Source organism: Hydra viridissima, unplaced genomic scaffold (genome assembly GCF_058129835.1).
Source record: "Hydra viridissima isolate aposymbiotic clone 2 unplaced genomic scaffold, HvirCarnegie_v1 scaffold_5, whole genome shotgun sequence".
Taxonomy (NCBI): domain Eukaryota; kingdom Metazoa; phylum Cnidaria; class Hydrozoa; order Anthoathecata; family Hydridae; genus Hydra; species Hydra viridissima.
The window spans coordinates 13,861,811-13,886,264 of record NW_028324304.1 but is presented as its reverse complement, the minus strand read 5'-3'; the positions used below and the strand labels follow the sequence as shown (position 1 = coordinate 13,886,264).

At 28.5% G+C, this 24,454-nt stretch overlaps 2 protein-coding genes across 3 annotated transcripts; both read left to right on the top strand.

The window, feature by feature from the left end:
• Window positions 1-162: 162 nt before the first annotated feature.
• LOC145188942 (uncharacterized) lies at window positions 163-11,241 on the top strand. Of its 2 annotated transcripts, XM_090087190.1 has the most exons (19): window positions 163-1,461; window positions 3,481-3,552; window positions 3,916-4,071; window positions 4,335-4,400; window positions 5,363-5,545; window positions 5,707-5,788; window positions 5,940-6,021; window positions 6,205-6,256; window positions 6,338-6,449; window positions 6,835-6,923; window positions 7,476-7,552; window positions 7,635-7,747; window positions 7,878-7,993; window positions 9,070-9,286; window positions 9,573-9,785; window positions 10,085-10,173; window positions 10,311-10,406; window positions 10,655-10,770; window positions 11,121-11,241. In XM_090087190.1, exons 1-18 carry the CDS (start codon window positions 163-165, stop codon window positions 10,742-10,744), a joined length of 3,204 nt encoding a protein of 1,067 aa, XP_089943316.1. In that variant the 3' UTR covers window positions 10,745-10,770; window positions 11,121-11,241. The 2 variants fall into 2 exon arrangements, with proteins under 2 accessions (XP_089943316.1, XP_089943315.1); XM_090087189.1 differs by lacking the exon at window positions 11,121-11,241 and having other exon boundaries at window positions 10,655-10,878.
• A 133-nt stretch (window positions 11,242-11,374) lies between these two features.
• On the top strand, window positions 11,375-18,572 carry LOC149888824 (U5 small nuclear ribonucleoprotein 40 kDa protein-like). Its single transcript, XM_090087191.1, has 12 exons — window positions 11,375-11,598; window positions 13,683-13,733; window positions 13,919-13,991; window positions 14,099-14,192; window positions 14,382-14,547; window positions 14,700-14,753; window positions 14,843-14,911; window positions 15,200-15,320; window positions 17,148-17,230; window positions 17,592-17,653; window positions 18,068-18,171; window positions 18,289-18,572. Exons 1-12 carry the CDS (start codon window positions 11,443-11,445, stop codon window positions 18,342-18,344), a joined length of 1,089 nt encoding a protein of 362 aa, XP_089943317.1. The 5' UTR covers window positions 11,375-11,442; the 3' UTR covers window positions 18,345-18,572.
• Window positions 18,573-24,454: the final 5,882 nt, after the last annotated feature.

The window sequence follows — 24,454 nt, the reverse complement described above, 5'->3', positions numbered from 1 at the left end:
TTTCCTCTAAGTCTATTGAAGAAATGGTGAATTTTAAATCAGAAAATCCTTTTGTTTTAAACAATTGTTTTAATGTTTGTTATAGTTCTATAAGATTGAACCCATAAAACATTTGCTTGTTGCATTTATATAAATCTTATGTGCAATCTTAGTTAATTATAAATGATGTCAGAACTGATGCGGAAAAAGTTTTCTTATGGACTTACTAAACAAAAAAAAAAAGAAATTATGTCTTGGAGAGATATTACCAGAAAAAGTTTAGCCACATCTGGAATTTGGGATAATGAAAAAACTAGTCCATTTAAAAGTATTCATTTGCAAGAAAGTTCAGTTCATTTTGATAATGATCCTTTTGCATATGACGAGGATGATGATTTTTCTATCAAAGATACTAAAAAAGCAACTCCAAAAAATGTAACACCAAAAAAAATAACTCCAAAAAAAATAACTCCAAAAAAAATAACTCCAAAAAAGGTAACACCTAAAAAAGTTTCCCAAAAGAAAGAGTGCAAAGAAAATTTTACGGATAAAAAAGAAAAGTCAGTCCCAAGATTATGTGAACAAATTTCTGGAAAAGAATTGTCTGATCAAGCAGTATCAATTACTGTTGAGGAAGTTAAATCACTTGGAAGCCCCAAAAAGTATCATCGAAATTCTTGTTCCTCTAACATATCTGAAGTTAAAGATGTTTTTTCTTTTAAAAATGATAAAAAGTTAAAAGTTCTAGAACATCAAAAGGAACAAGCTGAAGAATGCAGTGTTACTTTTATAAATGAGTTTGATATATTAGTTGTAAAAGACTCTGCTATAAACAAAAAACAAAAAAGCCCTCATGTGACAAAGAATCATAGTATAAAAAAAGCAAAAAAAAAAAAAGATAATCAAATAGCGATGAATTTTGTAGAAGATCCTAATGATGATTGCATTGATTTTCAAGTGTTAGAAACAAAAAGTTCTCCTTGTGTAAACACAGCAATCACTGTTGACAGTTATGATACTCTGGAACTTCCATTTGAAAAAACTGGCACAGACATTTACAACAGTGACATGTTTCAAAGTACACAAGAAGATTGTTGCAAAACATTAACACCTCAAGAAAGCTTGCAAAAAGACTCAATTTGTTCATTGTCAAATTCATCTCAAGAGAAAAAAACAGATGTAAAAACTGGTAAAATGAAAAGCTCGCTGTTTTCCTATTATAGTGACCTGAAGAAAGACAAAAACAAGAGAACAAATATTTTTTCCCATTCAAATAAATTGCATATAAGTAAGGATGATGATGAATTTGATCATTGCGAAGAATCTCATTCTGGAACAACAGTTCAAAGAGGAATGCCAGGAGCAATTGAAGTTTCAACTTCTCCTAAAATGAAACGTCAGAAAACAGATCAACTTGAGGACTCTTCTTCTAATATCAATGGAAATCAAGGAGAAAGCATTGATAAGATACCAGGACCTAAGGTAATTTTTTTTTTAATGAAAGTTTTCTATCTTTTAAAAAAACGTAAAAAAAAAAAGCTTTGAATAATTCTCTGTAGATTATTTTGTTAAATAAATTTTTTTAATAGTGGAGGACCATTATATTTATATTGCATGCCAGTATTAAATGTTTTAAATATTTTTATAAAGTAATTAATTTTATATATAGATGTTAAAAAAAACCAGTCATTTTATAAATAACAAGAGATGGATCTAGTGATCTTTATTTCTATAGCCAACAGTTATACTAGTAAATAGCATCAGTTTGAATTTGTGTACTGTTGTTTTTTAAAATTGAGTAAATTGTTATGTAAACATTCTGCAATCTGAGGGGTTTACATACTTAATGTAAAATGACCAAAAACGAAGTTTGTTAAAATGTTTGTACAATACAAAATTTAAATTTAAATTTTGCTGCTTTAACCTTTGTAGTTTAAACAATATATTTATGAACTATAAAGATTAAATCTATTAGAAAGATCTTAAATGGAACTACATTAAATATAGTTTTCTACATTTCTACAAATTTAGTTTTATTTTTTCTCTTTCTACGCTCATTTAATGAATTTACCATATAGCTACAAAATGGCTACAAAATGGCAAATTCATTTCAGTTCATTTTTCATATATTTTTGGAATCCTTTTTCTACTCAGCCATTTAATGCATCAATACAAAATTTTAAAGTTAATTTAAACAGAAAATTCATTAATTGAGTTATTTATAGTATTAAATTAAAAGAGTATTTTTTAATCAGATTCAAACATTGCAAATTGTGATGATAAAGTTCTCCTATCAAAGTAACAACAAAAAAGCATTTTTTAAAAAGATTTTTTTTTCAATGATACATAAGAAAGTTTAGTAACTTCCTAATAGAATAAAAAGTTTTAGGATAGCCACAATAGTTTACATCCATAATCTAAGCTGGATAGTAAAAGTAGGATAAATGGAGAGCTTAGTGTGTGGTGCCATCTTTAACCCATTTTAATGTCTGTCAACATTAAAATCTGAGCTAAAGTAATATTGAAGCAGATAATAATGTAAGAGAAAATAACATAGAAAAGGCTGTTAATTCTGTTGATACAGTGCTTTTAAAACCAAGTTATGTTTTAAACTGCAAATAATCCACTATAGATTTTCTTACATCTCAATTCAATTATGTAGGACTTATTTTAGAAGAAAGCTCTTCAAATGAAGTAGAAGGTATGTTGATAAATTTTTCACTTTCTTGTCAATATTTTAATTTTAATGCCTATCTTAATGTCAGTGTAATTAGGAAGTCAGATCTGTTCAAAAAAAACTACAAAGATCTCCAGAATTTCTTATATTTCCAGACTCAATGATTATATTAATAACTGTTAGTCATTACTTATATTTTAATGACATAATTTTGCATTAAAAATATATTAGTTGTTTAAACTTCATTATTTATCAAATATTCACAATTGTTTTTTAACCAATCAAAACCTCAATTCAACATGTACAGAGAAACGACTTTAAATATTTAAAATGGTCACTATAGTCAAAGCATGTTTACTCGCTATAAAATTAATTTGATTTTGTTGGCTATAGAAGTAAAGATGTCATTTGAACACACACACACACACACACACACACACACACACACACACACACACACACACACACACACACACACACACACACACACACACACACACACACACACACACACACACACCCTCCTTATTTATAAAAGTTCCTTATTTATCACAATTTTTAAAATTGTCTTAGCATAATTTTCCTTTTCTAATTCAAGTTCCGCTTGGTACTCCCATTCAAACCTTAATGAAACAGTGCCTTTTTCTTCATCAATCATCAAATTAGTAAATAAAATGATAAACTTTGTTCAAGAACTATTTCAGCTTAGATTATTTTAATTTTGAGTTATATCTTTTTTTATCTTCCTTTCTTCTTTTTCTTTTCTTTTCTTTTTTTTTCTTTTTTTAAAACTTCTTTAGAAAATTTTTACTTTTTCTATTTAGAGTCCTTTTAAAAGTTACAAAACAACTCTGCAACACAGGATAATTGCTAATAGGAGAAGACTTTCAGCTCTGGTACTTTTATACTATACAATAAGACAAAAATATATTTTCTTACTGACCATTAGCTAATTTCACTTAACTGTTCTGATAGTTGATTTAACTTTAGCTGTAAAATTAGTTGATTTCACTTCTACAAATTCTTTTTTTTTAATTTATCAAAAAGTATAAATAATTATTTTATCATGTGTGAACTTTTACTTCATGTATTTAGAAACTTTTAAAAATAAATTAATAACAAAGTTATTATTATTTTTTTTAAAGTTTTCCTTAAAATCCTTCAACATTTCATTTAACTATTTTCTATTTTTTTTATTACTTTTTATTTTTATAAAGAAGTTTTTGATTTTGCATCTAATGTGTACTTTGTCTCTTTAGCCCACAGATATCACAACTGACTGTACTGCCTTGGAAGAAGATATTGATAAGGAAGAAAATGATGACCACATATCACATGTACTACCTGAAACAACTATGTTCAATTTTCATCGGCCTGCTAACAATCCAGTGAGAGTACCTCGAAAATACAAACATGTATGATTAAATATTTCCTATTTATATTTGATATTTAAATTACATCAATTATTATCATTACTATTTTTTTACCTAAGTTTATATATATATATATATATATATATATATATATATATATATATATATATATATATATATATATATATATATATATATATATATATATACTTACATGTATTTTTTTTTTAAAGACATACAAACAATTATTGAAATGTTTTACTTTTTGAAAATAGAAGGAGATTAACTCTTTTTTTTTTTTATAGCTGTATGTTGTGGTTAAAAATACTAAACGTGCTCATGAATGCTTTGAAGATGGACAAAACCAGCAGGTTTTAGAGAATTTTTTCTAATTTCTTTAAAATTATTGGAAATAATTTGAATTATTATTTTATATCATTTACCTTTGGGTGTTGTTTTTTTTTTTTTTTAAAGTTTATATGTAACTAGCAGAAGTAACCGGCATTACCCGGGAGGTAAAAGTAGTGACTAATTAATACACAATTATGGGGATCTGTTGCCGTCTAAATTTGGATGTTGCCTGGCCTGTACCACGTGGAGGTGGATCCTTACAGACCTTTTTTGTTTATTTGGTTTTTGTTTCTAATTATTTTTCTTTAATGAAAACTTTAACATTCTAGAAAATTTATTCTTCATTAAAGCACCAACACAAATGGGAAAAAAAAAACACTGCAAATAAACCTGAAGTGAATTCTGTTTAAAGCAATGCCTTCTAATGTACAATATTCTGTATTTTCAGAGTTGGAGATTTTTCAAATTTCCAACTCTGGAGCAGGCAACATAAGGTTGTCCATGTGAAAAGCCTGGAGTTTCCAAGTTAATTCCAGAAACTGCTAGGGATTGCCCCTTTGTTTTGTTGATTGTCATTACAAAGGCCTTTTTAATCTTTTTGTTTAATTTTTATGTCTGCACTATACGGTCACTGAATACTGTATTATAACTGTAATAATGTAATGAAGTACCAGAAGTCATGTCCTTTATAGGTTTTTGGGAACTAATCTTTTGGGAACTAAGATTTGAAATGTTGAAAATGAAAATGTTGGGAACAAGATTTTTGAGAACTGAATTTGTGGGAACTAAATTTTTGGGAACTTGTTTTTTGGGATGCCATATTTGGTGAGGATTGGTTCAAAGATATGGATTCCTATAAAGGACAAACAAATACACAAAAAAAATTTCAGTTTTTTATATAGGATTTAAAGCAAGTTTTTAAAAATAATAACTGTGTTTGTAATTGTAATAAATTTTTAAAACTTTGTAATTTAATTATCAGCTTGAAGATGATGTTGAATACCTGTTAGATGGCTTAAAACCTTCACACACAATATCAACTCGATCTTTGAGTGCTTTGGATCTTGCACTAAAGAGCATTACACCAGGATTCCGAATGCATTTAAAAGCACATGGTATTATTCCGAAAGTATTTGGACTGCTAGAAGATGCACTGGAAGATGAGGTCGGTGTTTACAAAAATCTTATCCTTAAACTTAATCAAATCAAGTTAAGTCAAAACAACAATCTGTAAAAAGATGGTCAACTTAAACCAAGAAATGAATTCATTTATTTCCAATTGACTTACTGTTCTTTGCTTGATTTTAAAGATATTCATTTGTTTAGCAACTGGCCTTGTGCACTGCTACTTTTATGTACACACTTGCTAAAGATCGATCAACAATTGATTTCAACAAAGCAAATATAGGTATTCTTAAAATTCTTTTTTACTTGTAAAATCTTTTCATAAGTTTCTTTTTTTAATAGTTTTATTCTTTTTATTATCTTTTATTTATACTTAAATTATATTTTTAGTAAAAGTAAAAATAGTTGTATATCATTATCTACTTTTATGCAAGATTTTCTGATCAAACTGCTGTCAAAGAAAACAAGTGGGCTGAATGAAAGTAAAGATTTTCCACGTATTAAAAGTAAAATACAGTAAGTTGTTTCTTAATTTCTTTAAGTGCTGTTTTTGATTTTCATTTGAAATATATAATTTAAAAATATTTCAAAATTTGAAAAATAACTTTTCTTTATTATTTTTTTTTATTGATAAAGTTTTTTTATATATATATATTTTTATTTTACCATTTTTTTAATTGTAGTTTTTTTTTTTAATAGGACACTACTAGAAAAGTTGGATGAAACCAATATAGACAAAGATGGTATTGACGTAAGTCTTCACTTTATGCATTAAACTTTTTCTATTACTTAACTCAAAGCAGAATAATGGGAAAAGAAGTTCTTTTTTTAGGCAGTTTCTATATGTAGAGAGACACTACTTTTACTTACTTCAAAGCGAATTGGAAATTGGTTTAAAGATGAAATTAGAAAGTTAGGTGGCCTTGACCATCTCACAGATACAAGTATGAAAAATATTTCTCAATTTTTTTTATAAGGTATGTAAATGTATGCATGAGTCAGAAGTTTACTTTAAAGTGTTTCACATTTGGTCAATGCAAAATAATTCAGTTAAGTAAATTTAGTCAAATAGTTTGTTAATATATAAGATTTAACAAAAAAATCTATTATATATATGTATATACACACACACACACACACACACACACACACACACACACACACACACACACACACACACACACACACACACACAAAAGTCAAGTTTTATGTCTTGTTAAAGCAGTTTTATGGAAGAAAATTTAGCTGTATTTTAATTATAAAATAATAAAAAATTTAAATGTATTTTAATTAATCAGCTCTTTAACAAAAATTCTAATTTCTTTTCAGTTTACACCTTCAGCAAATGTATCCAAAAAAAGAAAGAGCATAGTAAAAGTTATCATCCTATGGATAGATACTTAAATTTATTAGAAGATGTAAGTATTTTAACAACTGAAAATAAATGTTCAAATGAATTATTAGACACTAGCAAATAATTGTAGCTATGTTGTCATGTTTTTGGAAACTAAACCACACTGTGTTGATGTAGCTTTTTCACAACAAACATATTGATAAATGACAGTAATTTTCTCTCCAAACAAAAAATCTGGAGGGGGCTGGAACTTGGTTCCAGCTGTACCATTCATGGTGGTACAAACCTGGCCTGAAACCTTCCTTGGGAAAAATTAGACCTGTGTGCAAAATTTAACGAGGATTGGATGAAAACTTTGAATTTGTATAGTGTACATACAAACTTATATACATAGTCGTATTCAGCTTGATATAGAGGACAAGTTTTTATAATATATTTTTATCCTATTTATCAGTGTGATTGGTTAGGTAGTGTGTTTCACAATAAGATAAATATTAAGTAAACCTTTATATAGAAAATTTAATAATTAACTGTTAATCATTCAAAAGAAGAGTTGTGATTAAAAAGTAGTTAGTATTTTTAATAGGTTCTATTTAAAGAAAATTTTGTACTTAAGGTCATATTACAGAGTCCTGATAATCAGAATTATTTGGTCAGCTATCGTGACGGAATCTTACTTGAGTCATGCATCAGGTAACAACCAGAAAAAATAAGATAAAAAAAATGTAAAAGAGTTATAATCACTGATAGTATTAATTGATATGATCTATATTAGATGTATCAACACTCTCTCACATCAAATTGATTTGGCAAATGACTTCAGTGTTGCAATGCAAAATTGCTTGTTTTCTACTTTAAAAATAATGACAGACCTATCACATGAAAATGGTAATTTTTTTTTATGTTTTGTATATAGTTTAGTTATTGATTATTATCTATTTTTTAAATTGTGAACATAATTTTACTAAATAAAATATTTCTAAAACTTATTAAAAAACTTTTTTTTATCTTTGCTCAGCGAATGGTTGTGCAATCATATGTAAAGAAGACGGCAGCCTTAACTGTGTATTGCGCTGTGCCCTTCATATCCCACAATATTTACCAGAAGAAAGCAAGTTTGACTTTGTTGCTGTTGTAAGATGATTTTTTTATGCTTTTTTTTTTTTTTTTTTTTTTTTATGAGATAATTTTGATAAGTTATAAGTTAAGAGTCAGAATGTTTGTTTTTCTTAAGATTTCAATTCTTAAGATTTCGAATATGACAATATGTTGAATTTTTTTTTCAACAATGTTTCCATCAATCACTGATTATTGTCAAGGTAGTTTCAAGTTAAAAAGTGTTGCTATACATATAGTATAACTGAATTGTGGGTTAGATGGTGTGCCTAAAGTAACTAAAGGTGAGAAAGTCATAGAAAGAGAACTAAAAGTATATTTTACTAGAAGATGTTTTATATGAGTCTTTTGTGTTTTAATATGTTCCTCAATTCTCTTACTTAAATTCCTAGTGATTTCACCAATAAAGTTAGCATTCCAGTTAACAAAAAATGAGTTTATAAATCGCATTTGAGTTGAGTTGAGTTCATGAGGTATTTTATTACAAAATAGTTTCATTTTTTCAAAATAATTTCATTTTTGTTAGAAATATGATTTTAAAAGAATTGAAATCAATTTTAATGTTCAAGTTTTTAAATTAAATAATTTCACTAAAAATCAAATTGTAGTATGAATTTCTTCAAGTATGATACCTATGTAGGTCATTACTTTTACATAAGTAGATTTAATACTTTTCTTAATATATGGTTTGTGAAATTTTCTGTTAAAATATTTTTTTATTCAACTATGTTTGAATGATACAAATTTATATTTAGAACTTGTGTTATAATCAATTAGAAGTATGCTAAATTTTAATGTATAGATATAATATATAAATTTCTTCTTAAAAAATTAAAGTTGTCACTAAAGTTTGAACAATAATTTTAAATATAATTCTTATGGTTAAGATTAAGTAGTGTTAAAAAATTCAATGTATTTAGTCTTACATTAAGGGTAGTCAATTTAAGAAAATTCCAAAATTTAAAAAGATACCCCTCTGTATTTTGTGCAAATGATTGGTTTTTTAGTCAGTGTTTTCAAACTCATTTTGCTATTTTTAAGTAAAAGAAATAATAAACATTGGTACAAAAATAATTTGTTTTCTTTTTTTATAGAGCCTTGGATTATTAATTAATCTTGTTGAACATAGCCAACAAAATGTCAGTTTTTTAAATGCTACATTTTCCCCTGCATGTTGTGAAAGTCAATCAAGTGAAGACATAGATAATTTTACAGCAGTTGAAGCTCTAATGCAGCTTTTCTTGGTTCGAATAGAAATGTGCAAAGAAGGTGATCTCATGGAGGAACTTGACAAGTTAGAAGATGAGAATCGTAAGTATGTTTGTAGTGTTGAAATAGTTTTATCAGCTTTTTCTTTTTGTTTTTTTTTTTTTTTTTTATTTGTTTGTGATCACAAACTGTATGCATTAATTAATTTCAATATTGCTAAAAGCAATTTTTGAACTAAAGATTTTACCAAAATCAAATGTAAATTTTATTTGCCTTTGAAACTCACACTCTTTTTAATTTAGTCTTTTTTTCTTATTATTTACATTTAAAGCTTACAATATTTATCCTGTAATAAAATTCAACACTTTTTTTTTGTTTGTTTGGATAGGGGAAAGAGAAGCAGCATTGCATTATGAAGATGATGAGTTTGCACTAATTTGTGGCGATAGATTTGATGATACAGTTTTAGATGCAGTGCAGCAAGAAGTAGCTCAAACAGACTTAAATGAAGTAGATCAGAAAGAAAAAGAAGCAGTTGAAAAGGTTCAATCATCAAGTCAAGAAACTTTAAATGCATCGGAGAAGCAAGATATTAAGAACAGTTAGTTTTTTACTTAATAACATTTTACATGCTGATAATATTGCAATTATATATATTAGCATTAACAAAATTTAGATATTCTTTCAGTGTAGTCTATTCTTACTTTAATGGAATTCTTCTGTGTAATATGCTCTGTATTAGTTCTTTATCAGAAACACACAAAAATAAAATGTCTTCAAAAGTTGTTCTATTGTTTTGTATTAAAGGGGTATTTTTAAGGTTGTTTGTGAAAAGAACATAAAAAATCTTATTTACATAATTTTCTTTTAAAATCTTTAAATTCATTTTGTTTATAATAGCATTAGATAAAGCACACAAACACATGGAAGACAGTCATGTTGCTGCATACACTGCACTTTTGATTGGGTTGCTTCTTGAAAACAATCAGGTATATAATTTTACTCTCAGAAAGTTAAATCATTTATTTTTAGCATTTTACTGATGGTTTAAAAGTTGAATTTTTGTATCTTTTTTATTGTTTAAACTTGATAATTATTTACATCCTATTACAATTGTTTTTGTAAGGCCAACCAGCAACTCGTACACAGTTTGTTGCCTGAAGGAGATTTCAAGCTCATGCAAGATATGCTCATCAAAATACTGTCCTTCATGAAAATTACAGTACGTTTTACAAATTGATTTTAAACTTGGTTTTTTGCAGCCCATTTTCTTAATATATTTGTTGGTTAATATTTACTTTTATTGGTATTTTATATTTCAAGTAGATGGATAATTTCTTTTATAAATGAGTTTGTGTGTGTGTAAACATCACTCACACTTTTAATTGTATATAAAAAGTGCATATCTAGTTTACAATTGCTAATATTTAAAAATCAAGTTTTAAGCTGAAGTTTTTTTATTTTTCACAGAATGCAACTAATGAGCGCGGTTTAAAAGTTATTGAACGAGTCATTGAACTCTACGATTCATGTTCTAAACAGTTTCCAAGAAGACAGTAATCATGAAAATAATCCCACAAAAGCTTGTAAATACGATTTATTTTTTAAAATTAAAGAAGAATTTTGTGGATTTTACACAATGTGTGTTAAATGTAATTAAAGTTTCAGATATCTAATATTACTTGATTACATCTTACTGCTTTATTATATCTTACAATTTTTACTGTTGTTGATAAAATCTTTCATACCCAATTTTACAAATAAACAGAGAATCATTTGTTTGCTTTTTTTTTTTAAAAAAAAATCTTTTTTTTCTTTGCTTTTCATTACATATTTGAAAAAATAGTTTGTGAATAATGTATCAAAAATTTTTTTAGTTTAACTTTAAACTATATCAAGCAATAATTCTTTCTGATTTTAGTTTATCTTCCCTTAGTTGTTCTTCTGTCAAGATTATCTTAACATTGTTTCTAAAGAAAGCAAAAGCACATAGCTGTAATAGTTGTGCTAAGTTGTTGGTGTTTTTTTTTTTTTTTTGTTCCCTCACTTTACACAAGGTAATAGTAATAGCAAGAGCAATGTGCAGTTTTTTCTAAAAATATTCATTGAATCCTACAAAAATTGGTGCAATTTGATGATTACCTTTATCATTTTTCAGCATAGTGACTGTTCAAACTACTGTTGAACTAAATGTTCAGTTTTTGTAATTTTTAAATAATGAATTTAGGAAGCAAAAAAAAACATTAAAGCTGTTCATAATGGAGATTCCTGCTGAAACTGGAACAAAACGAAGATATGACTTTGGGGGTGAAATGCTGGAAGTAACAGGTTCTGGTCAATTGGTGCCAGTCACAAAAAAGCATAAAGATGAAGTTGCTTTGTTGAATGATCAACAAGCAAACTTGACTTCACTCGTAAGTCAAAGTTTTTTTGATTAAAATTATTCAGGGTGTCCCAAGTTTTATCACTTGTTTTTTACTATAACTTTTAGTGTAAAGAAAATCTGTATGTAAATAAAATGGATGTAAATTAAAAATGGAAATAAAAACAGGTTATAAATGACAAACAGAAGTAAATGACAAATAAGAATTAAAATAGGTTATAAATGACAAATGAGAATGAAAACAGGATATGAATGACTAATGTGAATTTTATTCAGTTAATTTCTTAATTACTAAATTTTGAAAATCATTCAAAAGCTCTGACAAGTTAGAATCTATTCTTGTAGTTATCTTTAAGTTTATTGTAGTTTTTTTTATCTTTTATAATGTGGGTGAGGTCATGATGGGTTATTGGTATTTTAATTTACAGTTAGAGAAATAAGTATCTGAATCCAAAATTTTATTGTGAAAAATAAACTAGAGCAAGTTATTCAGAAAAAATTTAGGTTTTTGATGAAAAATTTTTGATAATTATTCTGAAAGTAACTTTAATCAAGATTTCAGATAACAAAATTACATTAACTTTCTTTGCCCAAAATTTAACAATTCCTCAAGGCGTTTTAAAATCTTGATGAAAGATGATTATCTGAACATAAACAACATTTTCTGAGTGATAATTAAAATAAAATTTTTAAGCAAAAATTCAAGTTATTTTATCAAAAGTGACCACTAATAATTGACTGATATTTTTCAAAGCTATTTGTCATTAAAGCCATAAAAAATGGGAGTTAAAACCAAGGAATGGTCGCAAGCTCAGTGCAACTTAGTTATTGACTTGTTCAAGCAAGGTAAAACATTTAGACTGATACAAGAAGTGATTGGAATAGCATTAGGAACCATCAGTGATTTGGTTAAAAAACACAAAAGATTTGGATACATGAAAAATCATCCAAAATCCAGAGCGAGGTCAAATCCAGAAAAGGTAGCAAAAGAGTTGTTCATTCTGAAGCAAATTGAGTTACTTGAATGGCTGGCTCAAAGACAAGATCTCAATCCAATTGAACACCTCTGGGCTGTTCTGGATCAAAAAGCCAGCGCATAATGTGTTAAAAAGAAAGAAGAACTGAAGATCTTGCTCCAAGTAGCTTGGGCTCAAACAGATTCAGGTACATCAAAGAAGTTAGTTGAATCAATGCAAAATTGACTCACAGAAGTCATTAAAATAATTGGTGGCCCAACTCAATACTAAAAAGCCATAAAAGTTAATTATTAGCAGAAAATTTTGATCTCAAAAACCTTGTTCGGATACTTATCTAACATTGAAAATTTGTTAAGTTTGAATGTTTCGTTAAACTTTGGGTAAAGAAAGTTAATTAACATAGTTTTGTTTTTGTTATCTGAAATCTTGATTAAATTTGCTTTCAGAATAATAACAAAATTTTTTGTTTAAAACTTGTTTTTTTTTTGCATCTTTTACCATAAATAAATCTTCCAGCAATACTTATGCTGTAGCAAGCTGTTTCTGCTAGCTATTGATGTGTGGACACATCAATATATAATAGAATGTTTTCTTTCTTTTATTGATAAACAGTAGCAACTAAATTAGCACTCCAATTTCCTTAACTTTGGCTGTGTGTGGGACTTTTCTTATGTTACATTGTATTTTATAAAATTGTATTGTACAAAATGATTGAGTTTAAAGAATTCCTTTTTTTGCAAGTATAACAATACCAACTTCATCAGATTCATAGGCAAGAGTTGTAGTTGCTTAGGATTTTTGGAACAAACCCTGGTTTTTTAAGGCCTTGCAACAAATAATTGGTAGTTAAACTGAGCCTCCTTAACTTCTGAGAAAAATACTAGAAATACATTTAGAAATGAACTAGAAAATACTTAAAAAAAATACTAGAAATAGCTAAAATATATTTAGTAAAGCTACAAGTTATATTTTGTACAATGAAAATTTATTGAGCCTAAAGGTATAGCAAAATCATTTATTTAAATGTTCTTACTTAAAAAACGAACCCAAAGTATAGACCCAAGAAATTTTTTACTATTATATGATAATATTGCAATGATATGTATTATAGAGATCTATTATGGTATTTGTTTTACAGCCTAGATCTTCAAATCTACAAGCTCCTATTATGCTTTTAACAGGTCATGCTGTAAGTGATTAGCATATGTTTTTTTCTTTGTTTTGTAATGGCTGTTCTTCTCTGTAATCATTTTACATTTTTTTTAAGCATTAGTGGTTTTTATTAGGCTTGCTCTAAATGAATACTTCTTTCGTTTAGAAAATGTTTGGAAAAGTGTGAAAATAAAGAGTTTTAAAAAATGTACACTTTTTTAGGGAGAAATATTCTGTAGTCGTTTTCATCCCTCTGGACAGACTTTAGCTTCAGCTGGATTTGACCGGTTAATACGTAAGGAGTGTTGAATATCATAATGATTAGTATTCAATATGAATTTGCCATTTCAACTGCAAAGTTAATTGAAAAAAACAAAAATATGATTTTTTTGTCATTTATAGATTTATGGAATGTTTATGATGACTGCAATAACTTTGCAATATTGAAAGGCCATACTGGTGCCATCCTTGATTTGCATTACACTCCTGATGGGGAGTGAGCTGATTTTTTTACATTTTTATAAAAATAATGGGTTCATAAGAACAATCATTATTTGGATGGATTTAAATGAAAATTATTTTTTTTGTTCCTTTAATTGTTAAAGAAATGATAAAGTTTTAAAAATTTTCTGTTTTTCTTTTCTTTGTCTTAGTAGATAAAATGGATTTTTTTTTTTTGGATTAGAACATTAGTGACCTGCTCTTCAGATAAAACAATTGCATTGTGGGATTATGAGACTGGTGTTAAAGTTAAAAAGTATAAAGGCCATGCCTCTTTTGTGAATTCATGTTGCCCAGCACGGCGTGGTCCTGAACTTGTAATAAGTGGCTCTGATGACTGTACTATCAAGGTATCTAATATTTTAAAATCTATAACACACTTTTTTTAAAGAAGGTTTTTGTTCTGGATATAGTATTTATGTAAAGATAATATTTTATGCATTGGTTTTTATCCTTTTGATGTATAAAATGTTGCCAATTAATATATTTTTTGATTTCTGAGATCTGGGACAGGAGATTGAAAACAGCTGTGCAAACCTTTCAGAATACATATCCTGTAAGCTATTGGAAAATATAAGTATAAATTTTCTAAAGTGCAACAAAATATGTTAAGGTTTTGTAGGTTTTTAATTTTATGTTCTTTAGGTGACTGCAATATGTTTTAATGATACGACAACACAGTTTATGTCTGGAGGAATCGATAACATTATTAAGGTGAGAAACTTTATTTTTCAAATAGTTTGTTTAACATATAAAATTCACTCTGGGATAATGTTTTTTGATAGCCTTAATGGTTAATGAATTAGTGCAGTGAATCAGTGCAGATTATAAGTAAATCGTTGTATACAATGCACTTTGGCAAACTTAAAAATTGTTTTACTAATTAGATTGTTTTGTACCTCTAGACTCTTTTTGCTTGTTTTTTAATTTCCATTTTTTCTCCACTAAACTTTTTAAATTTTTTTGTACAATAGTAAAAATTATTGTGACTTGATTTTGAAGGTATGGGACTTACGGAAAAATGATATAATGTTTAAAATGCAAGGACATACAGATTCTGTAACTGGGTTCCGTTTAAGTCCTGATGGTTCATTTCTTCTTTCTAATGCTATGGACAACACTGGTATGATAGTTTAACTTAGATTTATAATGTAAATCAGGGTTCACGTTTGTCCTAAAAATAAATCATCTAAAATACCTAACAGCCATAACAGATAAAAGTGTGTTAAAGAATTCATGTTGTTTAAAAAATGTAAGTTTAGTTTGCAACATAACCTCAAATGTTGCTTATTGTTAATACAGAGGGTTGCATTGAACACTAAAAATTTCCTATGTTTTAACATTAATTTTCATTAAGTAAAGTGGTTTAATGAAAAGTATTTGTTTAAAAATTGTTGGAAAGCTTTAAGTTTGTTTTAAGCTTTGTTAAGACCAGTTAATAAATGTTTGTTCTTTAGAGTTATCCGAATAAATTACTTGTTAAATTAATTAATTAGTTGTTGTATACTATAAAAAGTTTAATACTATTATAATAAATTTAACTGGTTTATTACTGGTTTAAGTTGTTATCCTAATCCCAGAATTACATTTTCACCAAAATTTTCAAGGAAAAGGGCCATTTATCCAACTACTAAAAGAAAGAAATAGAAAATTAAATATTATAGCTGCTCCATAGATTTCTGGCATCTGAGGGTGTGATAATACCTGGCAACTGAACATGTGATAAAAATATTAAAGAACTTATTTAGGCAGTAAAAAAAGATGCATCTCAACCTCTGATTTGATTGCAAATGATAATCATGTAGTAAATCTGATTCTGAACATTCCAACTGATGAGTATCAGTTCTTTTTTTATCAGTCTATTTTAAATTCTTTTTAACTCAATTTTTCCAAACATTGGGAACTTGCTCCATTTGAGGGCAATTTAGTTAATAGTAGTAATTCCTAAAATGGAATTTTAAGTTTCTTAAATGAACAAATCAATTTTTCAACATTAAAAATTCTGTAGATGTTACATAGGGAACAAAATAAAATTTTTACAGAAAGACTTTGGTAGCGCATAGCACGATTAAGGTTGGGAGACTCACTGATATGAAGATAAAAACAAACCTTGTATGAATGATGATCCTAATGAAGATGGGTTTAGTGTAAACATAAAGCTTGATTTCCCTATTATCTTAAACATTCATCATTTTACTAAAAGATACTATAAAACAATGTGCTGGTGAATAAAATGTTTACAAATACTATGTGTTAAGATTTCATGTTTTATTACAGATTGAAAACTATTTACAAGTTGTTAAGAAAATCTTTATACTATGTTAAGTGCTGTATAAATACAAAGTCCAGCAAAAGCCATCTAGTGAGCTGCAGAAATTGCTGACATATGTTTCTCTTAGATGGCTGAATACTTTGTGATGGTGTAAAGAAAACAGAACTTATGATGCAGGATGCAATCACTTTGCTGCAATAAACTGTTAATGGGAATACTTGCATAAGGCAGAAGAGGCACAGAAAAGATTAAAACTTGCAAAGTCACAATCACATCGGAGAAAGAACATAGTTGGTTAAAAAAATACCCTAAAACCCATAACAACTGATATTAAAAGAAAACCTTCAGTTTGAAACAACTGAAACATGGCATTGTGAATTCTGTACATTGTGAAAATTGAGTTAAAATAGTTTCTGTGAAAAAAATTAATGTATGCAAAAAAAAAAAAAGCTTTCAAAAAAATGTTTATTGGAAATAAAAATAATGTATCACACCTGTGAGCTGCACAGTTTAACACTTATTTTAATTATAACTTAACTAACCTATTTTACTATTATTTTATATTTTGAGAAAAGCAACGTGAACCTTGACAAATTAATTTATTTTAGTTATGTATAGTTGTTGCCTAATTTGTTTTCGTTTTTTTAAATGTACATATAAATTAGGTTTGTTTTTTAGTTCGTGTTTGGGATATTAGGGCCTTTGCACCTGTTGAGAGATGCTTAAAAGTATTTACAGGTGTCACCCATAATTTTGAAAAGGTACTTCTGTTTTTTATTTGTTATAAAAAAACTAATGTTCAAAGAAAAAGTTTTTAAAAAAATGATAATGCAAGTATCAATATGAAACGTTTGTCTGTAAAAATATTCTATTGTGCATTCTATTGTAAATATTCTTTTTTCCAAATGTCATATTGTGAATTGCATGAATACTCTAAAGTGTATTGAATAAATATTCTATTGTGAATTGTATAAAATTCTATTGTGAGTTATATAAAATTCTGTTGTGAATTGTGTAAAATTCTATTGTGAATTGGTATAAAATTCTATTGTAATTGGTATAAGTATTCTATTGTGTATTAAAAGTAAGTAATCTATAATATATTTAGTTTATGTATTTTAGAATCTTCTCAAATGTGCTTGGTCTCCTGATGGTAGATACATCGCTGCTGGATCAGCAGATAGGTAAATAAGTGTAATTTAAATTCAGCATTTAAAATGAATCTTTTTTTAGTTATAACTATATTTCCTAACCATAACTTTTCCCATTTTTCTTTTTTGTAAATAATATTTTTATAATATAAATTATAACTATCAAAGGAGAGTATTATTATATAGTTGAATATCATGTTAAAAAGAGTATAATACGAAGGTTAATATCAAAGAAGGAAAATGTTATATGAAAGGAAACTATGTGAGATAAAAAACAGAAATCATATAGTTCGAATAAAGTCGAATAGTAAGTGAAAGACAAATAACATGAAGTAGACCAGCATTAGAGTCAGCGAAATTTGAAATCTATGCAGTTTTATGATTTTTAATATATTTAATAATTACATTTAAAACTACAATTAAAATAATTCTCAAATAACTTTACAGGTTTGTTTACGTTTGGGATACAGTCACTAAAAAGATTTTATATAAGCTTCCTGGCCACAATGGTTCAGTTAATGATGTTGACTTTCACCCTTCAGAACCTATTCGTGAGTATTTTTATTTATTTTTTTCATGTGACGATTTTTTTTAAAGGAAATACGTGCTAATGAGCAAAGAAATAATGTATTTAATAAACTAATAGTTGTTTTTCTTTTTTTTTTTAGTGATGTCATGTAGCAGTGACAAGCAAATATATCTCGGTGAACTTTTTGCTGGTTAATGGATTGGCTGTTTCGTGTTTAACGAAACCGACTATTAGGATGGACAAAAAAATGCGCTGTGGAGACATTTTGCTCTTCATGAGTTCGCTTAACAAGTGCTTTAATACCAGTTAAAACTGGTTCTAGTGCTTCCAATAAAAAATATCAAAATTGTAAAATTGGTTTAACTTTGTTCTTTAGTTCTATTTCTCCAATTTTTAACGAAAATAAAGAATGATTGGCTTAAATTTGTGTCGATTTTTCCATGATATATTATTTCCCTGTTAAAAACCGTTAGAAATTCTATAAGTGAACCGTTCAGTGCATAATCGATTAACTTCACTTTTCGAAAACCTTAAGTGTAAAAGCACTTGGTATAGTCATAACTTTTTGTATTTATTATAACTTTCCTGAATAATAAAAATTAACACTATTACACGATAGAATATTTTTGTATTATAAAAGGAATTTTAAAAAAACAAAGTAATTCAAGAAAGATTTCCAAGAAAATTTTCAATGACAGAAACAAACGAATTCCTTGCCTGCAACTCCAATTCCTTAAAAGTCTGGTAAAAGTTGCTGTCGTGCACAACTTTGCGTATTTTAGGGCCAATGAAAACACTAGCTTTGAGTTTTGCGACCGTCAAAACTGCTTCCTAAAGATATTGAAAAGCCTACCCCTCTGGACTCAGAAGCTTTACAAAATTTCTCGTTAATCTCAGTTTAATGTGAGGCGGAAGATTTTTCTGCAGTGAGTTCACACGGGGCTGATGGTATAAACTCAAATCGAGACAACCAATCCTTTATTTCATACTGAGCTTTGTTACAAAGAATGTCCCATAGGCATAAGAACACATGTACTTAGCGTAACCTAGAAGAAGTGTAACTTCCTTAGAATCTCTACAAATGCTCCAGTCATGTTTACTATAATTTATTACTTTAAATGTTGCTGGCATGGGTTCATAAGTTTCTTTCATTCCTACGACATGTGCAACCAGAATAGATGGCTTTACATTCCCATTATGAAGTAAGACAGCTTTGAGGGATCTCTTACTAGAATCTATAAAGAGTCTCAAATAATTGTATGGTGCTTAAACCCAATCTTATGAAACAGTCTCTTAATACTTGTGCAGAAACATGTATTGTCTTCCGTAGCATAAAATGTGGACTGTTGTATGTTTAGTTCTGAAATAATTCACATTAGTTCCAGGTAATAGAAGATTTCACTGTGTAAAGGGGACCCAAAAACCAATGCCTTTTCTTTGGATAGTTGAAGGTCTCTTACAAGGTTGTTAAGATCGACCTGGGTTAAAAGTATGGTTTTTTTTTTTGTCTGATTTTTTTTCTCAAATGAAGTCTCTTCTTGGTCTTTAATAACACACTGAGTTTTTATCTGTACTGTCATCACTTGTGGTGTTTGAAAACGTTGATGAAATAGTTACAGGACTCTCACGATTATGCAAAACTGGCCTCAAAGCTGACAGACAGCCTGGATACATTACATCTGATTTGTTCTTCTTGGTGAATCCTGTTATGTTAGTCATGTAGATATAATAATAGGATACATGATTGGTTGGTTCACGAAACACCATGGGTATATAAAAAAAGCATTGAGCTTTTCTTTCTGGGCAGCCAATGTGGCAGCCCAGAATAATATGTTGTACAACAATTATGATGCGACCAACTTTAATCCTGATCACCAGGTTTGATGCCAAAGTAACTTGTGGCTTTGAGTCTCTAGACTAAACTCTTTCTTTGATCTTTTGTAATAAATTTTTCACAAATCGACTCTTTCTTTTCATTGTGATAATTTTAAAAAAAAAACATTTTTAATAATCTGAAAGAAAAAGCATTACATACAACAAACCTTTGAGATAAGCTGTACGTGATAGAATACTTGTGTTTTTGGATTTATAATCTGCCTAACTAGTTTTGTTTATATCAGTAAAAAAAACTTTAGGGGAGGAAAATAACTTTTTTTTTTAATGACCTGTGTAATTGATAATGAAACATCATTAATAATAAAAATGCAGTTTGTCCTGAAGAGGCTTTTCCTGTCAAAGAGTTTTTTCAAATTTTTTTTTTACGTCATTCTATAAGTTTTTTTTTGACAGAGAAACTGATGTAATAGATGCTGTATTAGCAGCTCAGATGTTCCCATCAATACTCTGTTTAATGATGAATTCGCAGACCAAGTACTCTCCTGTTACTGTGATACTACCAGAAGCAACATCGGTAAATTTGCCAGTGCAATTCAATTATTATGTATAAAACGAAACAGGCCAGTTTTGCGGAACTCACATATCGTATTTCATCGCAACTCTAACGGGAAAAAAAAAAGATTCCCGCAGAAGTTTGTAGATGAAGTTCAAACATAAATAGCCTTAAGTTTGTAATAAAAACTGGATAATATCGTTAAGTTAGAATGGAAAACAGTCAAAGAAAATCTGAGATCTATCCATTTCAATAGCTGCGCTGAATGGAATATCCAATTTAAGCAGGAGATTATCAAACTCTTTTCGAATAAAAATCATTGACAAATAGTATACTGTTTTTAAAAAATCATAGAAAGAAGATGATGATGTTAATGCATTTGGATCGGCTAAAAAATGTATAAATCTTTCCTACTTTTTAAAATTAAAAGCTACGGAAAGCTCTGGCATTTCAATCGACTGCTTTCCGCAACCTTCTTTCTGAAAACTATAACCTGTGCAGGATACTTAGACTGATCTGATGGTATCAGGGTCTACTTTTGCATCATTCTTGGTGATGGAATATTTTTGTCGGCTGTGCTGGTTGAATCAAATATAAATCAAACGTCTTTTTTTTTCTCAGACAAAAAATATTTCTTTTGAGAACAAAAATATTTGTGCAATATTTAGCGATAAAATTGGTTTAACAAAATAAAATTGCTTGGACATGCATGTCCAGGACAAAAAGTTCTATAGATTTTGTATAAAACTATTTCATTTCTATAGGTGTTAGACCAGGCTTATTCCTTTTTCATTTTTATTTTGGGTTCAAGACCTTAGGAAATATCTGGCTTACCTGTGGTCCAATTTGAATAAAACAAGTTCTGCACCAACGATGTATATTAACTAAATGCCTAACTTCACATAATTCCGTAAGAAAAAGTGAAGCAAGTTTAAACTGACAATAATTCATTTTTGTTTTGCTTTGATTTATAATGGTGTCATCTCAGGCTGGCAAAACAAACCTGACTGGCAAAAAATTTGCTTCACTGCAGAAGTGCGAGTTAGATATCTAGTTATTATATATTATTGTTCTGCACCGAGTTTCGAAAGAATCAAATTTTTAACTAGATCATCAAGAAAATGATGGGGTAAGTGAACCAAACTTCCTTTTATTCCTCTACTTCATAATTATCATCCTTCCCCGAATTTTTCATATCGACTTGATCTGTGATTGGTAGAACTAGGATACGCAAATACTTATCATACAGCACCAGTGGAATAAAAGATGGTATATAAAAATAGACTTTTGTTTGCCCTTTGAATTAACGGGTGATGACAAAAAAATGAGACTGCGTTTAATTTAAATTTACATGTACTAATACAATTAGCTGTATATATATTTTGTATGTATTTTATTGCAAATTTATTCTAGTTTTAAATTAAAAAAAAAGTAATTAAAATTCAACGATTTAAAATGAAAATAAACAAATCTAAGCAAGAGCTTCTCCGTGAACGTGTGTATGGATTTTACATGGACAATAAGCAAAATGGTAAATATTACACTTATTGTCATTTTAAAGCAGAAAAAACACCAAAAGCAACCTTATACCGTATAATTGAGCGTGCAGAAAATGAAATCGAAACTCAAAGAGTTAAAGGAAGTGGTCGAGTCGCAAAAAAAATGACGAAAAAGAACATTACCAAGCTAAAGACCATGTTTGACCACAAGGATGGCGTCTCACAAAGACAAGCAGCTAGAAAATTTGTGTACGATCAGTCCTTTATATGCAAAACATTGAAGAAACGCATAGATATTAAATACAAAAAAAAACAAAGGTTCCATTAAGAACAGAGTCACAAAAACGCAAAATAAGAACCAAATGCAGTCGATTATACGAAAAATATAAAAATCACTTTTGGATAATTGATGATGAATCTTATTTCACTTTGAAGCATAGCACCATTAACGGAAACCAGAATTTCTACTCAAGTAACACTGTTTTGACACCGCCTAGCGTAAAATATGATCCAGTTGAAAAGTATGAGCAAAAAGTGTTGGTCTGGATTTGCGTTTCGGTTAAAGGTATTTCTATACCTTTTTTTGTGCCTTCTAAGCGATCAACAAGCAAGAATTATACCTGAGTGAGTGCATCAAAAAAAGAGTTGTTCCTATCATCAAAGCAAATCATCTAGACGACAATTACATATTCTTGCCTGACCTAGCGACATCACATTACGCAAAAACTGTAGTGGAGCATTTCAGACAAAATAATATCAATTTTGTTGAAAAGGAAGACAACCCTCCCAACGTACCTGAATGCAGGCCTATTGAGGACTTTTGGTCTCAATTGAAAGGAGAAGTATACAAGAACAACTGGCAAGCAGAAACTATTGATCAGCTTTGCAATAGAATAAAGTATTGTTTGAATAAGATCGACTTTACTGCCATACAACGCCTTATGGGATAGGTAAAAAGTCAAATCGATAATATTCGTAGAAATGGAGTAATAGAAAATAATAAAATATATGTTTTGAAAGCTCGAAAAATTCTCTACTTAATAGATTTTTAATTTTAAAAAAATCATTTAAAATAAAGGAGTTATGCCCTTTTAAACGCAGTCTCATTTTTTTGTCATCACCCGTTTTTATAACCATAAATATCCACCATGCAAAAGTAACAATTATTCAAGTGGTTTCTCAGTTATTTCCAAATTCTCTGTACTCAAAACAGTATACTTTTTCTGAAGTCTCTTTTTTCATCTGTCAATTTGCAACAAACACTAATAAAACAAGGAGCAAAAGATTAATCTTGGCCCCTGATAAGCATCGCATAATACTTCTCATAAACATGGTAATAATTTGCATTCCTAGAAATTGTACATTTAATTTGAGCAAGTTAGGGTATTTCAAAAAAAAATTTTTTTTCTAAATGTCAGAGGCAACTTTCACATGATAAAACAAATTTCTGCTTATTTGAACAATGTTTAGAGCGACCCGACATGCAATTCGAGTTTTGTGATTTTGAAAAATATCTCCAGGTTATTCACGTCATCGGAGAATATCGGGTAGATGAACTTTGATGTTAAACTATTTTAACACATATACATACTTTTAAAACACTTGATGGATAAATTCCAAAATGGCATTGTTGTATTGAGGAGATTTAAACAACTTTTAGGCTTCTTAAAATTGACACAAGAAGTTTAAGTTAATTTTTTAAATGTTCAACTGTTAAGTTATAATAAAGGTTACCTAATTCTGAGCAAGTTGATTATTGATCGATATATTCATGTCGTTACCACTCTGAATAATAATAACGATAAAACTAAAATTGAAACTGAAGTGTGTCAGGAATTAAAAGCACAATTTTTTTTTTTCACAAGAAAAATAAGTATGATACTTTTCACTAAAGTTGCTCAATAAACGTTTTTCTAAAGCTTTTTACGACTTGCAGCAGGAACTATTTTTGGTTGTTGTCTTCTATTTTGGGTTATTGTCTTGTATTTTCTGTATCATTGAAACTCCTCGTTCGGCTGCATTGTTAATGCAAGCTAAGTTTTTGATTAAATAGGCTGCAGTCTGGTTAGAAACTGTGCCATTCTTTCGTTTTCAGAACTGCAGTCATGAAAAAGACACTTTCACAACTTCAGATTTAAATACCGCACGAGGTATTATCTGTCCTATGCCTGGTTCATCCGAGGCACTCTAACAAGTTTAGTGCTTCTATCTGCAAATGAAGAAAACCAGAACTGGTAAACGATCAACAAGTTTATTGTTAACAACAGTGACATTGGAGAAATATTTTCCATCCCAGTGTACTACAAAGTTACATGTGTGATAAGCTTGAAAGTTTGTTTTTATTTTAATTGCCAACTCTTGACGTTAATTTTGGCATTTCCGATGGAAATTAATTTTTGAAAGAATTGTCGAGGATG